The 21082-nt window shown below is 40.4% G+C and overlaps 1 protein-coding gene across 1 annotated transcript; it reads right to left on the minus strand.

The window, feature by feature from the left end:
• Positions 1-8411: 8411 nt before the first annotated feature.
• On the minus strand, positions 8412-15142 carry tmem196 (transmembrane protein 196). Its single transcript, XM_022747581.1, has 5 exons — positions 14705-15142; positions 12099-12155; positions 9448-9583; positions 9214-9332; positions 8412-9101 (listed from the first exon to the last, which is right to left on the minus strand). The coding sequence occupies exons 1-5, from the start codon at positions 14867-14869 to the stop codon at positions 9030-9032; spliced, it is 549 nt and encodes a 182-aa protein (XP_022603302.1). The 5' UTR covers positions 14870-15142; the 3' UTR covers positions 8412-9029.
• Between the last annotated feature and the right edge of the window lie 5940 nt (positions 15143-21082).

Genomic DNA, 21082 nt, shown 5'->3' on the forward strand with positions numbered 1-21082 from the left:
GACACGACAGGTGATGAAACCTCACATCATATCACATTCAAAGTGAAGGGACGAAACGCTCGACTTCTCCAGCTTTTAGTCTCCTCGGAAACAGACACACACATGCACTGATTAGTCGCTTTATTCAGAGGGTGCCATCACCTTTTCTTACAAGCAAGTCGGCCCTTTGTGTTAACCTTTCTTTCAGCAAAGGCATTAATTAAGCAAGCCAGCCGTGTGACCTTTAACCTTCTGTGACCAACAACGTTTCATCGCACGTTTAGCAAGTTTGGCGTCCTGTCAGGAGCTGACAGGGGGGAGTGTTCGGTACAGCTCTGAGTCGAGAGGTGAAAGAACAGCAGGGTGGAGATTCAAGCTGGGGTGTGTGCTATCACTGTGTATAGCTTAAAGAAGAAGAGTCAGAGGAAGAGCAAAATACAGAGAGACTGATAGAGAATGAAGGGCCTGCTTGCTGTGAGTCCCAGAGGGTGAATTGATTTTAGAATTGGTTGTCTTTGTCAGAACACACCAGTAAGACTCTATTGACTGATTGCATAATCTCTCTTCATCTCCTCCTCTCTCCCTCTTCTTTCATCCCTAAGCTCCTCTCTCCTTCATTCCTCCATTGTAGCCTGTGGAAGAATGAAGAAATGTAACCGGCCCACCCTGTAGACTGAATATGCAATTCCATATTTTTTAAATAAAAGAAAGTAAGAGAAGTAGACATAAAAGGAGACATAAAACCAATCAATGGCTCTGACCCAGTACAGTGGACCCCCTCCTCAATGTATTGATCATGTCAAGCCAATCAACATCTCCCCATGTCCCCAGTCATGTCGGTGGATAGACACAGGTCATGATTGGCACAGGTGCTGCAGGAACTGTCCAATCAATCAATCATGCTGCTAAAGTACGATACGACACAGCTGAAGTTAGAAGTCGGGAAGCCAGGCAGGAGAACTGGCCGGTTTTAGTAGATGGCTAGGGGATCCTTAGCGGAGACTGACGAAGGTGGAGAGGGCAGGCAGGCTGGTGGGTTGTAGTCTGTGATAAACCATGGCGTCCAGGCAGCTCATGGAGGAAAACAACCAGGAGACTCAGAAAGACCCAGAAAGATCAGGGCGAGGCAGGAGGTCATATATCTGGAGCAGAGGCAAAACAGGAGCAAAGACAAAGGACTAGCAATTTACAAAACAACTGGGGTTAGCCAAATGTAATACCACTGTGGCAAGTGGAACGGACTGGTGAAAAGCTTCTGAGTTGATTGATGAAGGGATTGTCAGCATGTGTGCAGGTGAGTTGGCGTGAACAGGAAAACTAGGTCGCCACGCTCTGATGACAAACACACACAAACAGAGAGAGACAAACGGGACAAACACTCACCAACGAGAGGGGCTGTGTCCGAAATCACTCACTACTCACTATATAGTCCACAATATAAGGAGTTCGCCATTTTGTAGCGCTGTCCAAATGTATAGTGAGAATAATTATACCCTATTTAGTCAGTATCCCACAGTGCCTCATGAAAAGTAGTGTACAACAGATGGTTACTAACCAAGCAATATACTGTTCACCATCATGCATTGCGCTTGTGCTGAAAGAAAGAAAAATAGGACAAAGAAAATGACCTGTGTAGTGTCTGTTTTACTTACCCTCTCACACACACACGCACACGCATATACACAAAAATCAGGCTTCTTGGAAATATTTAGCGTGTGTGTGCGTGCGTGTATGTGTGTTTTCTTGTGCTGCATTGATAATGCACCTCAGATACACAGTTAATAATGCCTGAAAATCATTCACTGTGATGGTGAGTGTGTGTGTGTGTGTCTATTTGATACTGTGAGTTAATGATGTGTGTGTAACATGGTCCTCTCACTTGACTGACTGAAGTGGCACACTGCTGTTCATGCTGTACTTTGCATCCCAAAACTGTGTGTGTCTTTGTGCATGTGTGTCTATGTATGTACACAAATGTGTGGAAATGTGCCAAGTACTGAATTTTTTTTTCCTTTTTTCTGTATGCTTTATATGATTATATATGCTATATCTCATAGTTGCTGAAGAGGACCATGAGACCCGTTGAAAGCTCTGAAAAGTAAGATGAGATTATTTTGGTACACATAAAGATCTCACTTTATCAACAAGATTTCAGATATCTAACTACTCACACTATTGTGCTGTAGGAGTACAGTGGGTGTTCAGTTTCCCTCTAGTGCACAGCAAGGGAAATTGGTGTGATCTACAAACAGACTGAAAGATATAAAGATCCAGCATCAGAACACATGCTTAAAAAAGTGAAAAACGCTTCAATTATTCCTCACCCATATCAGTGTATCTCAGTAGTTCCTGAATCCTTTAGGAGACAATGTAACAGCACAGTCACCGTCTAACCTGATGCTGTCACACCTACACTGAAGCATCTGTGATACAAAGGTAATCTCCAATTGGCCTGCGACGCCTTCGATCTCCCTCAGCCTCTGGTCTCCCAGGAGCGATGACAGATTGACGTTTGCCCAGTGGTACACTCATTATGGGCCAGCAGCCGTATATCTCCTAATGACTCAGAGCCACACTGAGAGTGGATGGCACCACTGAGAAGCTTATAATGGGCCTCTGGGTGATACCACAGTTCCACGCATCTCCTGCTAACTAGTCTCTTTATCCACTTAGCTGGTTAGAAGTATATATCTTCTACATCTCCACTCTGCTACCGTCTTAGGCCAATACAAAGGATAGTATCTATCTATCTATCTATCTATCTAGCTAGCTAGCTAGCTAGCTAGCTCTAGTCTTCTCTCAGTATCAGAAGAAAGTGTGAGAGTTGACGTTGATGGATTGAGCCTGACATGTTTTGGAACTGCCCTCTTTGTCTCCATCATGTAGTCAGCTGGATGAGGACATGCCGACAGATACTGTCTTTCCTGCTCAGCCCAGCCATCACCCTTAAAGTTCAGAAAAGAAGTACACCTATTCAAGAAGACTGATAACACTGTGGTGCGTATTGTTCTCCTCTTATTGTTCACTTATTTCTATTTAAAGCCACATTTAAAAGATGGGCGGAAAACGACCATGTTGTTCTGCCATCTGCACATTTATGAACACAACAGACTTCAGCTTTCTTCTAGGTCTTTACTTCAGTTGTACAGAAGCTGTGCTGGAAGACAACAAAAACTCAAACAAGTAAACTGTTCTCTATGAAGGGATAAAACTTAATTAGACATTCAATATTATTCCTCAGTATTAGTCAAAAATTTTTTCTCCTATGTACCTATGTCTTACTAATTGCTTTGTATTGTGAAACAGCTTGCCTGACTCTGTCTGAGGGAAACAAAATTAGTCTATTAGCACCTCTGGAGCTCACAAATCAACTCTATACAAAGCCAAAGTGTAAAAGGCAAAAGGTAGCTGTTTCAAATATCTGTGTTAAGCTAAGATAACCGTCCACTGGCTGTAGCTTCATATTAAACAGAGGGGTGTCAATATTCTTATCTAATTAAAGGCAAGACACCAAATATTTGCCAGGTTTCAAAATTTGTGTTGAAATGTCCAGATGATCTGCAAAAGAAAAAGTGAAACAATGCCCGTTTCAATCCAGCACTGTTATGCAAATATCAGGAGTTGGGAGCATTGACATAAACAGCTGGTAGCATTAATTCTCCAGTCAGGTGCCATTAAGTAATTGTAAAAGAAAAAGGCAAAAGGGCATTAAATTATCATCCATCAAACCTCAAACAATTTAGGCAAAGACAAGTTTAGGACCAGACATTACTTTTATTTTTAAGTCCTTCAAATATATATAGTTAAGGGTTCAGGGTTAGAACAGTAAAAGGTGTGGTGTCCCATGATTTGAAAGGCAAAGAGAGAGGGAGAGAGAAATCCAGTATGTCATCAAGTCCACCATTGATCAGGAGCCACTGTACAGTTCAGGCAACGGGCCAAAAGCCTCTCATCCAGACTAATAAAAGTCTGTTGGGCCAAGTCAACAGCAACTTTCTGTTGAAGCCACTGCTATAAAACAGGAGTTTATGTAACTAAATGTTCCACAGACATGATGGAGAGCTAACGCCAAGTCTGTGCTGGCCAGAAGTGACTTAATGCAATTTTTCATTGAGGATTTTTTTAATCAGTCTTCCTGACAAAGTGAAACATGCTCCTTGGAAACAAAATGATCTCTACACAAGGGCCATTAATAAACACTGACACTGCTGTGGAAGATTGTGTGATACAATCGAAACCTCCAGAACAGCTACTAAATGAATCTTGTGTTAAGATAATTTTGTCAGTGATTTTTTTCATTACAGTAGTATTTAAAAACTACATCTGAAAATATAGCAACGTTTTGTTCCTGTGACACCAACATGTCCACCAACACTCTCTTAAAATGTCATATTTCATACTTTTTAACTTTGATCGTTATAAGACAGTGTCTTCACTGTTTTGGGAATGTGGAAAATCATAAATTATAAATATTAAAGAAAGTATTCCAGTGATACTCTATACATCTATATCTGTTCATTGTCAAAAAATCCAATAAAAATACCAAAAACAATAATGAACTGATATTACTAAGTATTGTCAGTGCATATGTTCCATCATATGGTCATTGTCATTTATTAATATTAGCTAGCACATATTAGCCAAACACAGCCTGTAACAAATACACTCTTTACTCCTGTTTGGATGATGTTTTTCTAAAAACTACAGCTGTTATAGTAGAGTACTTAGCCTCTATAAACATTTACATTTTCAGTAGGAATGAATGGGCTTGATGCTTTTCTTATTTTTGCATCTGAACCCACAAGTTCATCATTGTCATTTATGTAAGTGCTCTATAGGCAGCTCTTCCTGTTCTGTTGTTGCTAAATATCCATACATCCCTTTAACAGCAAAACCTGAAATAGAATCTGACACACACCTTTTACATCTATCACCCTCTGCTTCTTCTCTGTGTGTCTTCTACCTCGTTACAGATGCCTCGATGTGTCTTGACCCAGACAACAATCCAATCAGAGGATTTGAATTATGGATGGACTGCATAACAAAGACAAACTTTGACCATAGAAAATCATTCTATTGGCATCAATGAGAGACAAGAGAGCTGTCCTTTTCCCGTCCATATCTGTCCGTTTGACCTTTTTACATTCAATGGAGACAGAGGCAAAGTACCTCGATGAAAGATTCTCACTGTCCTGCTGCTAATCTGTCTCAATCCAGTTTTCATTGCATGCTATAAAAATGCAGATGTAAATACCACCAGTGTAACTTGTTGCCTTTGTTTAAGTTGCTCAAAAAACTGCTGTCCATCAGAGGCATGCACATTTCACAAACTACGTCACAGCACCTAAAATTTATGCTTGAACCTTCACCCGCCAGTTATACAATGACACCTTTTACACATGTAATTTAAGATTAAGATTTACATTAATTTTGTGTTGTGTTAGGTTGTGACTGTAGATTCAACAGTTGACAGTTGTAGCCTTACTGACTGTGTAAAGAGTAATGAAAAAGTCAACTCACTAAAATATTCACATATTATATTATGCTAAACCAATGGTGTCACCATTGTGAATATGTTGTTGAGAAAACAATCTGAGCAAATCCAGGACATTTAGTAGCTGTTCTGGCGCCTTTGATCATATCACATAGTGTTGAGTTTGCCTGCTTATCATGGATGTTCAAATTTCCATTTTTTCTCAGCACTTTAAGGGGCTATTTGTTTTTTTTTGTCTGCCGCTGAGCTTCGGCCATTGTTGTGTTTACAAGACAAGTGGTTATAATATGCCGTCTGAGCAGTGCTAAATTTTTAGGGCAGGCTGGAGGCTAGAGTGAGTTGTGTTAACTCACTTGCTGTAACTAATATAATGAGTTTGTTTGGCAAACGTTACGTTTGCTACTTTATTCAGTTGTGCTTCTTGTTGTGTGTTTAGTGGCTGCCTTCACTGGGCTTTGTAACACCTTGCTGAGGACATGAAAGGCGGGGGTAGTTGTGGTCGAAGGGAGGCTGGAGGTGTGGCTGCCAAAACATTTGTTTTGGTCTGAGATATTGGTGGTCTAGTGCAACATCTGGCGAATTTCAAAAGCAGACCGTTTAAGTATGACTGACTACATGCATTGCACGTGTGTTTAATTATAGAATAACTGCATGCATGTAAGCACTGCGGATTCTGTCTGTTGTATTGAGGTCAGGGCTACAACTCATACGGACGCTTTCATCAGCAAATAGCTCTAACATGATCATTACTTGATTATAGTGCACATATAGTACATATGGCTACAGAGTCATAAAACATGGGCGAGCCCATGTGTTCAAATAACTAGGTTTTATGTGAATCTGATGTGTCATCAGTTCTTCTATTTCCTGCTTTAGCCAAAATGTTTCAGCTGCTTTAAGAATACTGGGAATGAAAACATGAACTCCAAATGTAAAGACACCCCTGAAACTGTACAGCTTACAGTAACACACAGCTCAATGATCCTGTATCCTGTAGTAGTTATTTTTACTGCTTTTGTTTTGTAGTAGCAAGTCAATTAATTATTGATCAGTTAAAAACCTCTACATGCACACACGCGCAGAAAGCCTGAACCAGCTGATGTATGCTTATAAGGTTGTGTTTGCTACAGGCTCAGTTCAGGTGTTTTGATTTTACTTAGGGGAGATAGAGACATAATATATGTGGGATTATTGAACGTTTACCTTTCTTACAGAGGGCTGGGAAATGCTGGCATGCTGTCAGTGGGGATCTTTATTCAAGATGCAATATCTCCAAATTGAGTGAAGTTGCTATGATTACTGTTAGTTCTAATTGCAGATGTATTTATCTAACTGATCAGCTAGTTTCTGATTATTATTGTAGGACAAGAGTCAGTTTCAAAGTCAGACACATTTTTCAAACTAATCACTCCTACTTACAATTATAATAGTGTTACACCTCTATGACTTGCCAACAGTGAGTCTTTAATTAACTGGCTTAGATTTAATAGCGGAGACTGAAGATAAAGGTATATTGATAGCAGAGGGACCAAGGTACATTTTCACAGTTTCGTCCCCTTGGAATTATAAGCTTCTGTCTGTGTTCTGAGCGGTTTTGAGATACTCATCTTAAAAGTTTTGAAGGTGTCATGCCACTCTGGAAGGAAGAGATGAACTTACTTTGTTGCAAAAAGTTCAAATCAATCCTAAAACAACCGTAAAGGACCCTTTGAAGATGCTGGAGGAATCAGGTACAAAAGTATCTATATCCACAGTAGAACGACTTCTATATTGACATAACCTGCAAGGCTGATCAGCAAAGAAGAAGCCCCTGCTCCAAAACCGCCATATATAAGTCAGACTACAGTTTGCAACTCCACATGGGGACAAAGATCTTACTTTCTGGAGAAAGGTCCTGTGGTCTGATTAAACAAAAATATATCTGTTTGACCATAATGACCATTGCTATGTTTGGACGAAAAAGGGTGAGGAACCAAAGACAAAGAACACCGTCCCAACTGTGAAACACAGGAATGGCAGCATCATGACACCCAGGTTTATTGCAACCTTGGGTGGGGTAAAGGATGAGGAGGCAATTTTGACAAGGAGTTCAGTCTTCAAGTGGTTTGATTTAAGGTGGCGTTCCTTTATCCAACGTGATATGCCGAGATCCACGCAGAGACTGTGGGGCTGTCTGGTGGAACGATAGGTATAGTTGGGTGTCATCTGCATAGCAGTGATAAGAGAAGCCAAGCAAGCGGATAACTTAATCCAAGGAGGTGGTGTATATTGCAAAGAGGAAGGGTCCCAGTACCAATCCTTGGGGCACTCCAGTGGAGAGGGAATGGGATAAGGACATTTGCCCTTGCCATGACACACTGAGGTGACACTCAGATGAGATGGGATTCAAACTAAGAAAGTTATTTGCCTGAGATGCTCATGTCTGAGGGTATAGATAGCAGGATGCGGTGGTTCACTCTATTAAAGGCTACTGAAAGGTCCAGCAAGATAAGAACTAAGGACTGAGCTGCAGCTCTAACTGCCCTTAGGGCTGCTGTCATAGACAACCGAGCTGTTTCAGTGGAGTGGCCACTCTTAAAGCCTGACTGATTTGGATAAAGGAGGTCATTCCGTGATAGGAATTCTGAGACCTGCTTAAAAACTGCCCTTAATGAGGAATAACTTTTACTTTTATAACAACTTTATTTTCCGAAAGAACACACACATATGCTTACTGTATATACCTTTAAGTTAGGTGAACCTAATCTAATAACACAAAACTAATCTTGTTGCTCTTTGTGTTTGTAAATTAAACCATCAAATATAAAAAAAAAATCGCACAAGATTCCAATGAAATAATCAGTGCTAGATAAACCATCACTCAGACTTTATTTGAATTCCCTTTTATAAGAAGCATTTATAAAAATATGTCTTATTTATAGATACGACTAGATTCCTGATATACAAGCATGGATATAGATTACAGTACATTAGGCATCACTGTATTTTCATGTCAAAGCATTCCATTATCAGATGATATATACAGTTTACTGTAGGCTATCTCAACATTTGCATTCCATAACAAGACACAGAGAAAGAGAGAGCATGAGGACATTGGGACTGAAATAGCAGTAGCTCTTCCACACAAGTGAATCAGCTGTATGCTTGATTTGTGCTCATCACTTTGAGGCATCTGATTGGATAAAATCTATCCTTCCTGCTCATTAGCTTAAAGGTCAGATGATGTCACGCAGATGTTTGTCACCTGAATTGTCACCCAAACGGCAGCCCACCATCCTGGCTTTGGTTTCAGTTGAACAGAGGGGGTTTGAACCCATGTTTGCATAATTATTCAGACGCACAAACGTCTCCCTTCTGCTGTCAAAATGTCTTTCTCACTCAATAGGGCTCCAAGGCGAGACACTTGGATTCACACCCTGCACTCAGAGTATAGTGTACTGTGTATGTCGCAGGATATGTAGAAGGAAGTACATGCTACATTTGTCTTTTGACAGCATTCGATTCATTGCCAAGGTTTCTATTTCAGTGTGTGCAATTTGCCTTTGGTGATACATCATCATGGTGATGCTGTACTGTGTCCATTGTAGGAGATTTGAGGAATGCCGTTACTGGAGTTGTCCAGGATCTCCTGTTAGGGGGACATACAAGCACACTTGATAACTTAACATGCAATGTTCATGCAACACTGAACATGCAGTACGTTGGAGCTACAGGCCATTGTTGCTGCCATGTTCTCCCACCTTCTCAGTCATCTCGTGTGAGTGGTGCAACGAGTGTTCCCTCTCCAGGAACATCCTCTGCTGCTCAGAACTGGCCAGGCGACAGGTCAGCCACGTAGATAACGTACATGATGAGATCCCTGGACAAGACATTTTGATAGCGTACACATGTCACACTCATAAATATGAACTTTTTGTCATGCTGTCTTGCAGTGCACCATAGTGTCGTTGTGTTATGTAATTGTGTTTGTTTACCCAGACAGGCCAGAGTCATGGCAGCCAGGTGGATCGAGTGCATCGAGTCTGGTCGTTTGTTCAGCGCCCGAACAAACTGGAAGTTGAGGATGCCACCGATCAGACCACAGATACAGCACGCTGAAAACAGGATCATCTGGGGGACACAGAGAGAATGGTTTATGGTAATGCAAACGGCAGAATTGATATCCTATCAACAAAACTGTAAACAAACTGACAAAATGTGATGAGATGGGAGATATACAAACTACCATTAAGCTTCCATCTCCATCATTCTGCTGTTTTGGATGACGGCTGCTGTGATGAGTAATGTGTATCAGTCAAAATAAATCTCATTTCCTATTAGAAAATTGGATTGCTCTGAAAGCACACTGTCTCTTCCAGAAATATTGCACAGCTTCTAAATAACGCTTGCATTACTCACTTGCTGTATTTGTGCTTGTGTATGTGTCTCATTAACGTTTTGAGATATTACTTTCAGTATTTAATCAATCACATTTTAGGGATAACTTTCTTATTATTATCATTATCTGGAAATCTCAAACCCAGTATGAGAATCTGATTGTTTTTCCAGCAGGATCTGATGGGAAAATGATTGCAGTTCCTTTACTTTGCAATCAGAATAATAAAATCCATCGATACAGTTCTACTCTCCATTCATTGTGTATGCACATATTGTGTCTGGAGTGCAGGTTCTCTTTCATTGCTCCCAGTACAGATGCCTTTAGTGCCTTTAACTGCATGGAAAAGGGCATCTCCAATTTCAGTCATTATCCGGTGAAGTGTGGAAAGCGGCTGGCAGGAGTCCGGAGCCAAACCAACCTAATGCAATCATCACCCCACAGGCAGACAAGAAGGGAGGGGATGGAAGGAGATGAGGAGAGGAAGATGGAGTGAGTCAGAGCGTCAAAGCTACTGAGAGAATGAGATTGAACAGAGAAGGTATGGAGAGACGGATGAGAGTGATGAAAAAACGGGAAAGGCATGAGGAGAAAGATGCCGACAAAGACAATAGGCGGGGAAGGGATAGGGTGATGCATATGGGAGAGAAAGGTTGAGGGATGTCTCTGTTACAGCAGACTGTGCTGACACTAATCCATCATTGGTGCCGTCCCCACAGGAGACAGAGACAGTCGGAGAGAGACACAAGGACTCTGAGGTGCTGAGAGACTGGGAGGCGATCACTGAGCAACAAAGATGGAGAGAGCGACAGAAAGAGAAGAGGAGAGGTGACTGCTTGTCTCCTCTGGTTTCCTCAGATGTCTCTTTCAGAGCACTATGCACAAGCTCAAAGGACAACACACACACACACACATACACATACACACACCTTTGGGTGACTGACATGATTGGTTAGTTTTTACTTGTAAACTTCCAGGGGTAGATTATGCAAACTTTGTGTGTGTTATCAATGACATGCTGCATCCTCCAGTATGCATCCTTATGGATATACAGTCTATACACTTCAGAGCCCATGTGTGTGGATTAATATTTAATGGCTGATGGGTGACAACACATTATATTTTCTAGTGGTTTCAATAAATATTATCAGTATCAGTATCATAGCCCAAAGCTTTTCAGTACATAACAATGAATAATTATTTGGGCTTCATCTTCAGTATCTCTCACGGGCTCGTTTGTTTCACCTAATGCTCATCATCTCCAAAAATGTACTCTGAATTACATTGGCAGTTTGCTTCGACATCATGAAATCTGATACAGAGGACAATGAACACAGAACACAGTCGAATCGGCCTTGAAACTCATCAGTCAGTGAGACTCTTACTTAATCTTGGCAGGTTTTGTTTGAGGTTAACACAGTCACACAAGAGCTGAAGATTCAAGCAAAAAAACTGAGAAGAAGATGCGTAGGCAGAGAGACAAAACAATGTCTAATATTCTCCAAACTTGAAGTGTTACTCGTGAGACTGGCTGTTTTTCTAAAGCAAGAAATTTTGGGGAATTTTTTGTTGTTTTGGGAAATATGCTTATTTTGTTTTTTTGCCACTAGTGAAACGGGAAGATTGACACCACTCTCATATCTGTTTGTTAAAATTAATCTACAGTCAACACATAGTTAGTTTAGCTTAGCACAAAGACTGGAAACTGCTAGCCCGGTTCCATCAAAAGGTAACAAAATTCACCTACCAGCACCACCTTCTAGCCGACCAATCACATTCTAAACTGTTTTACAGAGGATTTATGTGGAGTCTCCACAAGTTGCCTGACAACTGGTCTAGCAAAGTGAATTGTTGGCTTTTGAACAGACTAAACAAACAAGATATAATATTTTATCTGTGAATTTTACAGGTGCTGGTAGATGGATTTTGTTACTTTCGGACGGAGCCAGACTATCCGCTTCCCTCTGTTTCCAGCCCTTATACTAAGCTAAGCTAAATATCTCCTGGCTGTAGCTTTATTTTTACTGAACGGATATGAGAGCGGTTTCAATTTTCTTGTCTAACTCTCACCAAGAAAGCAATTAACCATATCTCCCAAAATATCAACCTATTCCTTTGAAACACTCCCTCATGCAGGAATATGCTGTTTATAGAGCGCAACCACAGTGTAATAGAAGAAGAGGAAAGGACAACAAAAGAGGGTGCTGGGTCTTAGGTAAACAAAACAACTAAATATATACGAGTACTTACAATAAGACCTGTCCTCTTTCGTGCACACAGCACTCCACACATCCCACAGACCAGAAACTGGAAATAGAGAAACAACAACAAATGAATAAATGAACGGTTCCAAAAGTTCTAGTTAGTTTGAGAAAATTACCAGTTAAGTGATATGTAACTTGAAATAATTTTATCACCTTCTCCTCCCTGTCTTGACTACAGAAAGGGTGAATGTATTCTTTACACTCAGTCACTCAGATGCAGTTTTCTCCCTCTAAAAATAGAGTGTCATTGTGGGCTCCTAGCAGGAAGCCATATTGTCCTGGATGTCAGTGATTCCGACTGAACTGGAACAGCTCTGTGTGTGTGTGTGTGTGTGTGTGTGTGTGTGTGTGTGTGTGTGTGTGTGTGTGTGTGTGTGTGTGTGTGTGTGTGTGTGTGTGTGTGTTCGTGTGCATGATGCAGTGTTGTAGTCCAGGACTCGGACTTGAGTCCAACTCGAGTCCGAACCTGGAAGTTTTGTTCTTAGTTTTAGTGCCTGCGCATGTTCGTAAGTGCATTTGTTTGGCTATTGTGTCACATTTTTCACATGTCACATGACAGCTACGTTGTTTGGGTGTAATGTAGACCTTTTTTTCTTTCTTTTTTTTTATGTCAGCTCTTTGACTCTTGCACTGGAGCCCATCTTGGAACTCGACTCAGACTCAACCTTGATGACTCGGACTGGGACCCAGGTAATGGGGGCTCGACTCAGACTCGAAAAGACTTGACTCTGCCTCGAGGTTTAGTGACTCAACTACAACACTGGTGTGATGTCACTCTTTGGCTTCCTCACATTTCCAATCACAGTATCAGTTACACTGCCTGCAGTAGTTCAAGAGTCATTAATGGACACTTGGAAGCATCTTATAAATCAAAATACTTTCACTTAAGCCTGAAGGTTTATTCTTGACCTTTGATTTTTGTAAGATTTACACAAGGTCAACTTACTTCCAGATTTCTTCTGGAGCTTTCAGCCCCGTCTTGTGGCCTTCATCAGTAAGTTGACATTTTAAGTTAAGATTTTTTTGTCAAGCTACTTTCTCTTCTTCATTTGTCAAGACATGAAACAGTTTGAATGGGTATTCGAGTTCTCAGTTTAACTTTAAGTAAGTAAATAAGTAAGCACTCACAGACATGTATAAAAAAATTTCGTGATCCTTTCATTTACATTTGTGGCTTCTGAAGATATAATTCGTCACAAGAATTTATTTATTTAAAAGATGATTAGGTCTTTTGGATTTAGATTTTAGAAATTAGACACTCAAATTCATTTTTACTTGTCACAAAATTAAAATAACTACTAAGAAATTCTCATGTTTGAAGAAATTCCTTCATAACATAGGCCAAAGTCATGGAAATGCACTGCAAGTTAACAAAAACTAATGACAATCACTTTTCTTCCAGCAGGGCACTAATAAAAACGATTATTCGATTCACTTTGGGGACAGTGGTCAATGAGTCGTAAAGACTCTCAGGTCCTGACAGGAGATCTAAACCTCTGGGTAATCACGAGACACGGACAGCTGACTCAGCAGACAGCGCTCAACAGCTGTGAGGTTGAACACACAGGCATCACATTGCATAACAGCTTTGCAGCAACTTCACACACAGCACTGTGGGAGCACACTCAAATGTACTGTACACGGTATGTGTCACATCACTAATAGCTGTCTCCCCCACTCTGGTTCCTGCACACCCACATATGTACACACACTTTAGTCTTTTAGATATGCCAAACTTTGCAAAAAAAAAATCTGATACAGATATTATGACTCATATTGCTTGAGCTCCAGGCACTTAGTTATTCTTAGCCACAGCCAGTGAAACACAGACTGTGTTTCCCCAGCTGGAGTAGCAGTCATAGTAAAGTATCTGATTAGAGGTTAATTATGGCTGCCAAAAATGTCAGAAACTCATCTTTTCACTGCAGCAGCAAAATCAAGACAATGAGGCTGAGAGCAGCGCTGTAACACGAGGAGACATATGCAGTAGAGGGAGAGGATGATTGTGTGTAAAAGCTTTGACCCTCCTAAGCACTGAGCAACAATTCAAGCATGAATTAATGAAACCAATCTTTAGCTCCAGCACCGAGGCATCTAGTGGGCCAAGTAACTCTGAGTGTATCTCAAACATCTAATGGACAAACACAGCCAAAATATTGACTCTTTACTACAGCCAGGGTATTAATACTGTTAAGAAAAAAGGGGGAGAGCCTGAATGGTTAATATTAGATAAACAGCCACCGTCATAAACAAAAATCAATGTAATACCCCAATCAAACCAAAAGCTGTTTGCAAGTCTGGCATCATGGAAAAGCCCTTAAATAAAAAGATGAAATAACTTTTTTTTTAATTAAAAAGGTGATTTTTAGTCAGATTTGAAGTGTTATTTCATTCAATCAAACATTATTACTCGTCAGTCGTGTATATGAATACTTACAGAGATGATATAGCTACACTGAATGTATCTCAAAAGCATTTCTTACAAAGGTGGATACGTAAAAAGAGTTTAGTCTACATCCCTGGAGCTACTTATCCTGGAAGTGGAAGTAAACAAGGTAAAAATCAAGGGTAAGAGTTGTTCCTAGGACGTACACAGAGTCCGCTCCAGACCGGGGACGCATCGCCCTGCTGCGGCTTGTGCTCGCCCCGGACCCAGCTGATGCCCACGGCTCCCAGGACGATGCTCGCCACACCCAGGCCCACCTCCACCAAGGACAGCAGGAGCAGGCTCCACAGGATCTTGCGGCTGGAGCACATCCTGCCCCGGGCATCTCTCCAGCTCCAGCAGGAGGAGGCGGCAGGAGGCGGACCGGGGGTGAGAGAGAGGAGTCCGCTTCCCGGTGGGCCGAGGGCGGCGCGGCTCTATTTCTTCATGCCCGGCTGGAAAATAATGGCTGTCCGAACAAGTAGATCCAAGTAGTGTGGAAATGTTAGAGGTGAGCAAAGTATTCAAATTGCTGAGAAATTGCTGTCTCTGCGTCTGGTTGTTGTTTGTAAAGAGAGCGCTCCGGTGAAGTTCATCCGCTTGAAGAAGCGCGTGTGTGCTGCCTGGCGCTGCTTAAGGTACTTAAGCACCACTGCAATCACACACACACACACACACACACGCTGCACGAATACGCGCACAAGCGCACACGCTCACACTCGTATCATCCAGGGCAGTAGCCAAGATTTTATAATTACTGAGATCAGAAGTCGCAGTCTCCGCTCCAGATTCAAACTCTATAAGCAAAGTATAAAATGAGAGCATAAATAATCATTCAGGGCAGCTGACACCGCCAATCCCTTCCTGCTGGAATTAGATGGACCTACTCTGGATCAGTTGAATAGAGTTAGCCTACTGACAGCAATTGAACAGCACCCTTCAACAAAAAGACAATTCAAAGTGCAGAAAAACACTTAAGACAAGTTATAAAAGAATTACAAAATCGGATGTGTCTTTAGATATTTGCAATTTAAAAATGATACAATGCAATAGATGATAAGATGGAAATGGAATACCACATGATAAAAGGATAATAGTATGTTTACAATGCACTAAAAATATGAGAACATATTCTCAAAATTACTTTAATAAAGTGCCAAACAGAAAATTTGCTTGTTAATATTATTCCTAAATAAAACTCCCAGCAACTGCACATGCACCTTTTATGAGCCAGGGCAGGATTGTGTTAAGTTCATTAGAAAGACTAACTGACTGGCGGAAATGACAGTATGTCGATCTCTAGAGGTCTGGGTTTTCATTCATGTTCTTGCTTTAGCCTCAATTATTACAAATGAGACCACACATTGACATAATTTCTGGCTTTTGCTCCCCTTTCTCCCTTTCCCATACCTCACCAGACAGAAATGTAAATGTAATTATTCAAACTTAATGATGCTGAAAACCAAATTAGATCATTATCTGCCACTGCAATTTTTATTCTGTATCACTTCAGAAGTAATCAAGCCAGCTAGGACCTTATGAGTCATTGCTCTCATTCACAGATGTAGTGTCAGGTAATTTCAGGAAGTAGGTGACTCAGGTTTGTATTGTGAACCTGTAGATTACACTTAAATGTGACACAATATCTTTAATAAATAAAATCTGTGTGGATCTAATATATATAATATCAAGCTATCCCTGGAAGGAATTAGTATGAGGTATTCTCTAGTCTTTGTAAACTTAATTGCTGCCAGAAGGTAATGCTAATGAACACTGTTGTGTGATTAAATTGAACATGCCCACTTTCATGAATCATTGTGAGTTTAATAGAATTATTATTATTTCATTTAATTATTCCATTGTGTTTATCATCATGCCAGCAATCACTTCCACAGTGATGGAGCCATCCTTCAACCATCCAGCTTTTCAATTTCATAACTTAGTCATTCACAAATGAAGTGGCATTATCCAACAGACAACATTTTTTCTTACATACCTCTTGTGGAAGCTGAGTGACACAATACAATGGAAGTGATGGAATTTTATTTGTGCTATTTACAGCGCTGAAAAGTTACATTTAAAAACGAAAATGTCTTTTTTGACAAACAGTTTGTCATCATTCTGATTAATCCCCAGAAAACATTTGACAAACAATAAAAAAAAAACTATCAGCAAGGTAAAATACCTCTAGAAATAAATACTATTTATTTATTTTTCATTTATTTGATAGTGATAATACTTTATCAAAATATTCTGATGTGAAATATGGAGTGCCTCAGGGCTCTGTTCTTGGTCCTCTGCTTATTTGTCTTTATATTTTACCTCTTGGCCAAATAATTTGCAGTGATGGCTTTAATTCACCATTATGCTGATGATACTGAATTGTAATTGCCTATAAGGGCTGATGACTCTTATCAAATTATGAAGTTAGAGGTCTATTTGCCTGCTGTGAAAAGCTGAATCTCTTGAAATTTTCTGCAGATAAAACTGAGATGCTGGTCATTGGCCCTTACTTCATCAAGTAACAGTAACTGTCTACAACTGTGTTATTTCCCATATCTGCCAGCCAAGAATCTGGGTGTGACATTTCATCCTACCCTCGCCTTGAAATCTTAATTCATGCCATTGTTTCATCAAGACTTGATTATCAACATTTTGTTTTCTCGCCTGCCATGTGCTCATATCAAAAGTCTTCAATTGGTTCTGAATGCAGCAGAAAGAATTTGACCTACACCCAGAAAATTTCTCCATATTACACCAATTTTAGCTTCCCTTCATTGGCTCGCTATGTCAGATTACTTTAAAGGGATAGTGTGGGTAATTTGACATGGGGTTGTGTAAGGTAGTCTTGCATAGTCAGTGTGTTACCTGCAGTACATTTGGATCAATGCACTGCCAGCCACGAGAGGCAGTCAGGAGCACCGGCACAGAGGCAGAGCTATGTGAGGCTGTAAATGGGGCCATCAGAAAAAACTTGTTTTAGACACTTTTAAAAGATGGCTACCGAAACATTCCAATATCCGTTTAAATGTACACTTCATGTAGAATATTCTCAGTGCTTTATCTTCCTATCAAAACAAAGTGAAGTTTAGCTTTTTCTGATTCACTCAGCTGACCTGCTGCTGCGGCGTAATACAGTGCGCGCTGTAGCTGTGCTTGTGTGTAGGAACACAGTAGTTCAGCGTTTGAGAAAAATGTAGTACAAAAGGAAAGTGCTCATTTGGTGAGAAGATTACGCGCTGAAAATATTCTGTATGAAGCATACATTGAAACAGATATTGGATTGTTTCAGTGGGTGTCTTTTAAAAGTGTCTAAAACAGTTTTTTCTGCTGGTCCCACCCACAGCAACACTAAGCTCTGCTAGTGTACTGTGTTCCCCACCGCCTCTCCTAACTGGCAGTGCGCTGATCTGAATGTACTGCAGGTAATACACAGATTATGCATGACTACCTCTCACAACCCCACGTCAAATAACCCGAACTATCCCTTTAAGGTGCTTTTAATGATGCACCAAGTTCTAAATGGGCTCGCTCATTCATACCTGTCTGATCTCCTTAAACCTTATGTTCCATCTCAGGCTCTCTGTTCCCAGAAATTAGGGCTCCTGTCTGTCCCCAGAGTTAAAAAGGCATCTGCTGGCAGCAGAGGAAAAACCTCTCTGCTGACATCAGACTATCTGAGGCTTTCAAATCCAAACTTAACATTCATCTTTATGCCTGAACTTTCAGTTAGCTCCTTATTCTTTCACAACTTCAGGCGTTGTACCTGTTACCATTCTACCACCGTTTCACGGGTTGGTCTCAGTCTCAATAAATCAATTAAACCCAGTATATTGAGTCCATGTTGTCCTGCCAACGAGATTGCTGTAAACTTTCTGAAAATCATTGAATCATTCTTACTGATTGTTTGTTCCCTCAAACACATGAGCGCCCAGGCTGTGTGCCTCTCTCTCTTTCTTCTCCCTTATCTCCCCCTCCTTCTACTTCATGTCCTCTCTCTCTCGTTCTCTCTCTCTCTCTCTCATAGTTTTGCACTTCCTCCTTTCTCTCTTCCTGTTGCAGGTCTTCCTGCAAACCACCTGCTCAACACCTTGGATTTTATATCTAGATATCTAGAATATTTTTGAACTTCATATATAATTCAGGTTTTTTTTTACATTGTTCGGAGCTGAATGTGACAAAACGTTGTGGTTAATTTCAGCATATGCCACTTTACAATTGGCGCGCCATATGTGATTTTAAATTATGATGCGTTGGAAAAAGTCCTCTTCCATTCTGTTAAAATGTTAACACCAGGGATAGATACACAGTTTTAGAAACAACACCAAAATGCTCTAAGTTGTTCCAAATTCTCAAAGAATGAGTGTTGGTTGCCATATGCTGCATTTTGTGTTGACAAAATATCCAAACTATTTCCTGTATTTCCTAAGTTGTATCTCTCAGCATTTCAGCATCATCTGCTGTGTGGGCAGCAGCCCTGCCAAATAAACAAGGCTCTTATTAACTATTAAACACTTCACAGCAGCGACCACAAAGTAAACACACACTCACATTAACACAAAGATGCACAAATGCAAGTACATTCGAAGAGTGTGTGTGAGAGTCCCAGTGCAGAGTCAGTGGCCTCTTTTTCCTTCAGTCACAGTGAAATTGGACCTCTCTCTCTCCATCCTCTGTAAGGAGGTTGTACATTTAAACACTAATGGACGGACAGATGAATGACTTAGTAAGCAGAGTGTGAGCCAACCTGATTCAGCTCCACTACAGACACCGGAGACCTTGAAACATGCACTCGATAACATGTGATGTATGATCATGTAACCAGGTATAAACTAATAAATTAAAGAGTGTTAATCTCTACACGCTGACCTTTAACCTGTAACTGTAAAAGTCAGAAAAACTACTTCAAAACTTAATCTGAGGCAAAAATGCACCTCCACCTCTCCCTGTTCCAGTTTTCTTCTCAAACCTTTTTTCATCTATCAGCACTGAAACAAGACCAGACTGTGAGACCCAGAATATTTTTGTCCTATTTCACCTTTAATTACTGTTTATCTGTTTACAGTGGTGCACCACAAGAGGGCCCTGTCACACAGTGAGAGCCTGTCAATATCTACATTAAGAAAACCCTAATAAACAGCAGCTTCAAGATGAGGATGTAGTGCAGGGAAAACTTATCTTAAAACAATGTAAAGTAAAATGCTGCTTATATACCGATGCATTAGTATTAACAATCTAATAATGTAAAATATAATAATATATCAGTAGCGGGGGACATTAATGCAGAACTGGTATTTGTACTTCAATACAACTCCATTTAGATGATAATACTTTTACTAGAGTTTGAATACAGGGCTTTTATTTGAATTGAAGTTTATATTATTAAATTGTTTTTACTGAAGTAAAAGATTGTTATGATTGTTTGATTAATTATATGCACTGATTTTTGATTCCTTCAGCTCATGGAGGGACAATGTTTTATTTTCAGTGCCATTTTAATTTTAATCTAGATGATTTATTTACACACTCACTCTGACTTGTGTGCAAAAGACACCAAATGAGACAAAACTGGGATCACATTTGTACAGTATGAGATAGACTGAAGACTGACTTTGGTCAAAGTCTTGAGTGTGTGCGTCCACTCTCAAGGTGAAGAGTTTGCCTTGAAGTTTTCATTCTCTACCCTTCTACTGGCCACATGAATTGTTTGTTAATTTACTTAAAATCTTGTCTACTTTCCCCAGAAATGCTGTTGGCTCCTGATCGAAGAGTTATTTCTTTCTCTACTCCTTCAACTGTAGCCAAAATAAAGCACGTAAGTAGTATGAGATCCAGACACTAGGCGATGCACTCATTCGTTCTTATTGAAGTTGCTCACACAGTGATTTAGGAACAGTTGGAAGTTTTTTCTCTTTCAACACATTTCACTTTAAAAACCTCAAGCTTGAAACATGAGTCGTTAGAGATGAGGGAGGAGTACTCTAAAGACTTAACTTGTCTTTTTTCTGCTCCCTGTGGAAATAGATGGACCACTGTCCTATAGCTGTCCTGACAACTACATAGCTTCCTGCTCATCATCTCTTCTTTGTACACATGAGTAAAAATGTGTGCAGACTTTAGTCACAAGTTGCAAAGCATTCATATGACATCACAAGATAGTTGAATATTTACAGTATTTCTGTTGCTGATTAACAAAAGTAACATTCATCATTGAGTGTGTTTACATGCGCATCAGTATCCCAGTTTTGGGTCTTAGCCACTACTGAGCCACCACTCAGGCGCTACATGTTCTGTGCCAACAGAGAGTGTTGAGAAACCTGTGTGAGGTGTTTACATGCCACAGTGTAATGGTTTTTATCCAGGCACTGCAGGTAGCACATCCACGTTCCTGATACCAGGATAAGATGTCTGTGAATGTTCTCATTCATCCAGGTCGTAGTTATCTCTCTCTCAAATTAAATCGAAAGCAACTGGACTTGTATTTGTCTGTGGAAGACGTTTCGCCTCTTATCCAAGCGGCTTCATCAGTTCTTATGTATTGGTCT

Source organism: Seriola dumerili, unplaced genomic scaffold (genome assembly GCF_002260705.1).
Source record: "Seriola dumerili isolate Sdu_G_001 unplaced genomic scaffold, Sdu_1.0 BDQW01000110.1, whole genome shotgun sequence".
NCBI classification, from domain to species: Eukaryota; Metazoa; Chordata; class Actinopteri; order Carangiformes; family Carangidae; genus Seriola; species Seriola dumerili.

What these genes read in the sequence shown, in the direction of transcription:
- tmem196 (XM_022747581.1), bottom strand. Translation starts at nt 14,869, where the DNA reads ATGTGCTCCAGCCGCAAGATCCTGTGGAGCCTGCTCCTGCTGTCCTTG. An exon ending in GAAAGAGGACAGGTCTTATT is followed by an intron (nt 9,584 to 12,098) that starts GTAAGTACTCGT and finishes TGTGTCCCCCAG; the next exon opens with ATGATCCTGTTTTCAGCGTG. An exon ending in CATGACTCTGGCCTGTCTGG is followed by an intron (nt 9,333 to 9,447) that starts GTAAACAAACAC and finishes TGTCTTGTCCAG; the next exon opens with GGATCTCATCATGTACGTTA.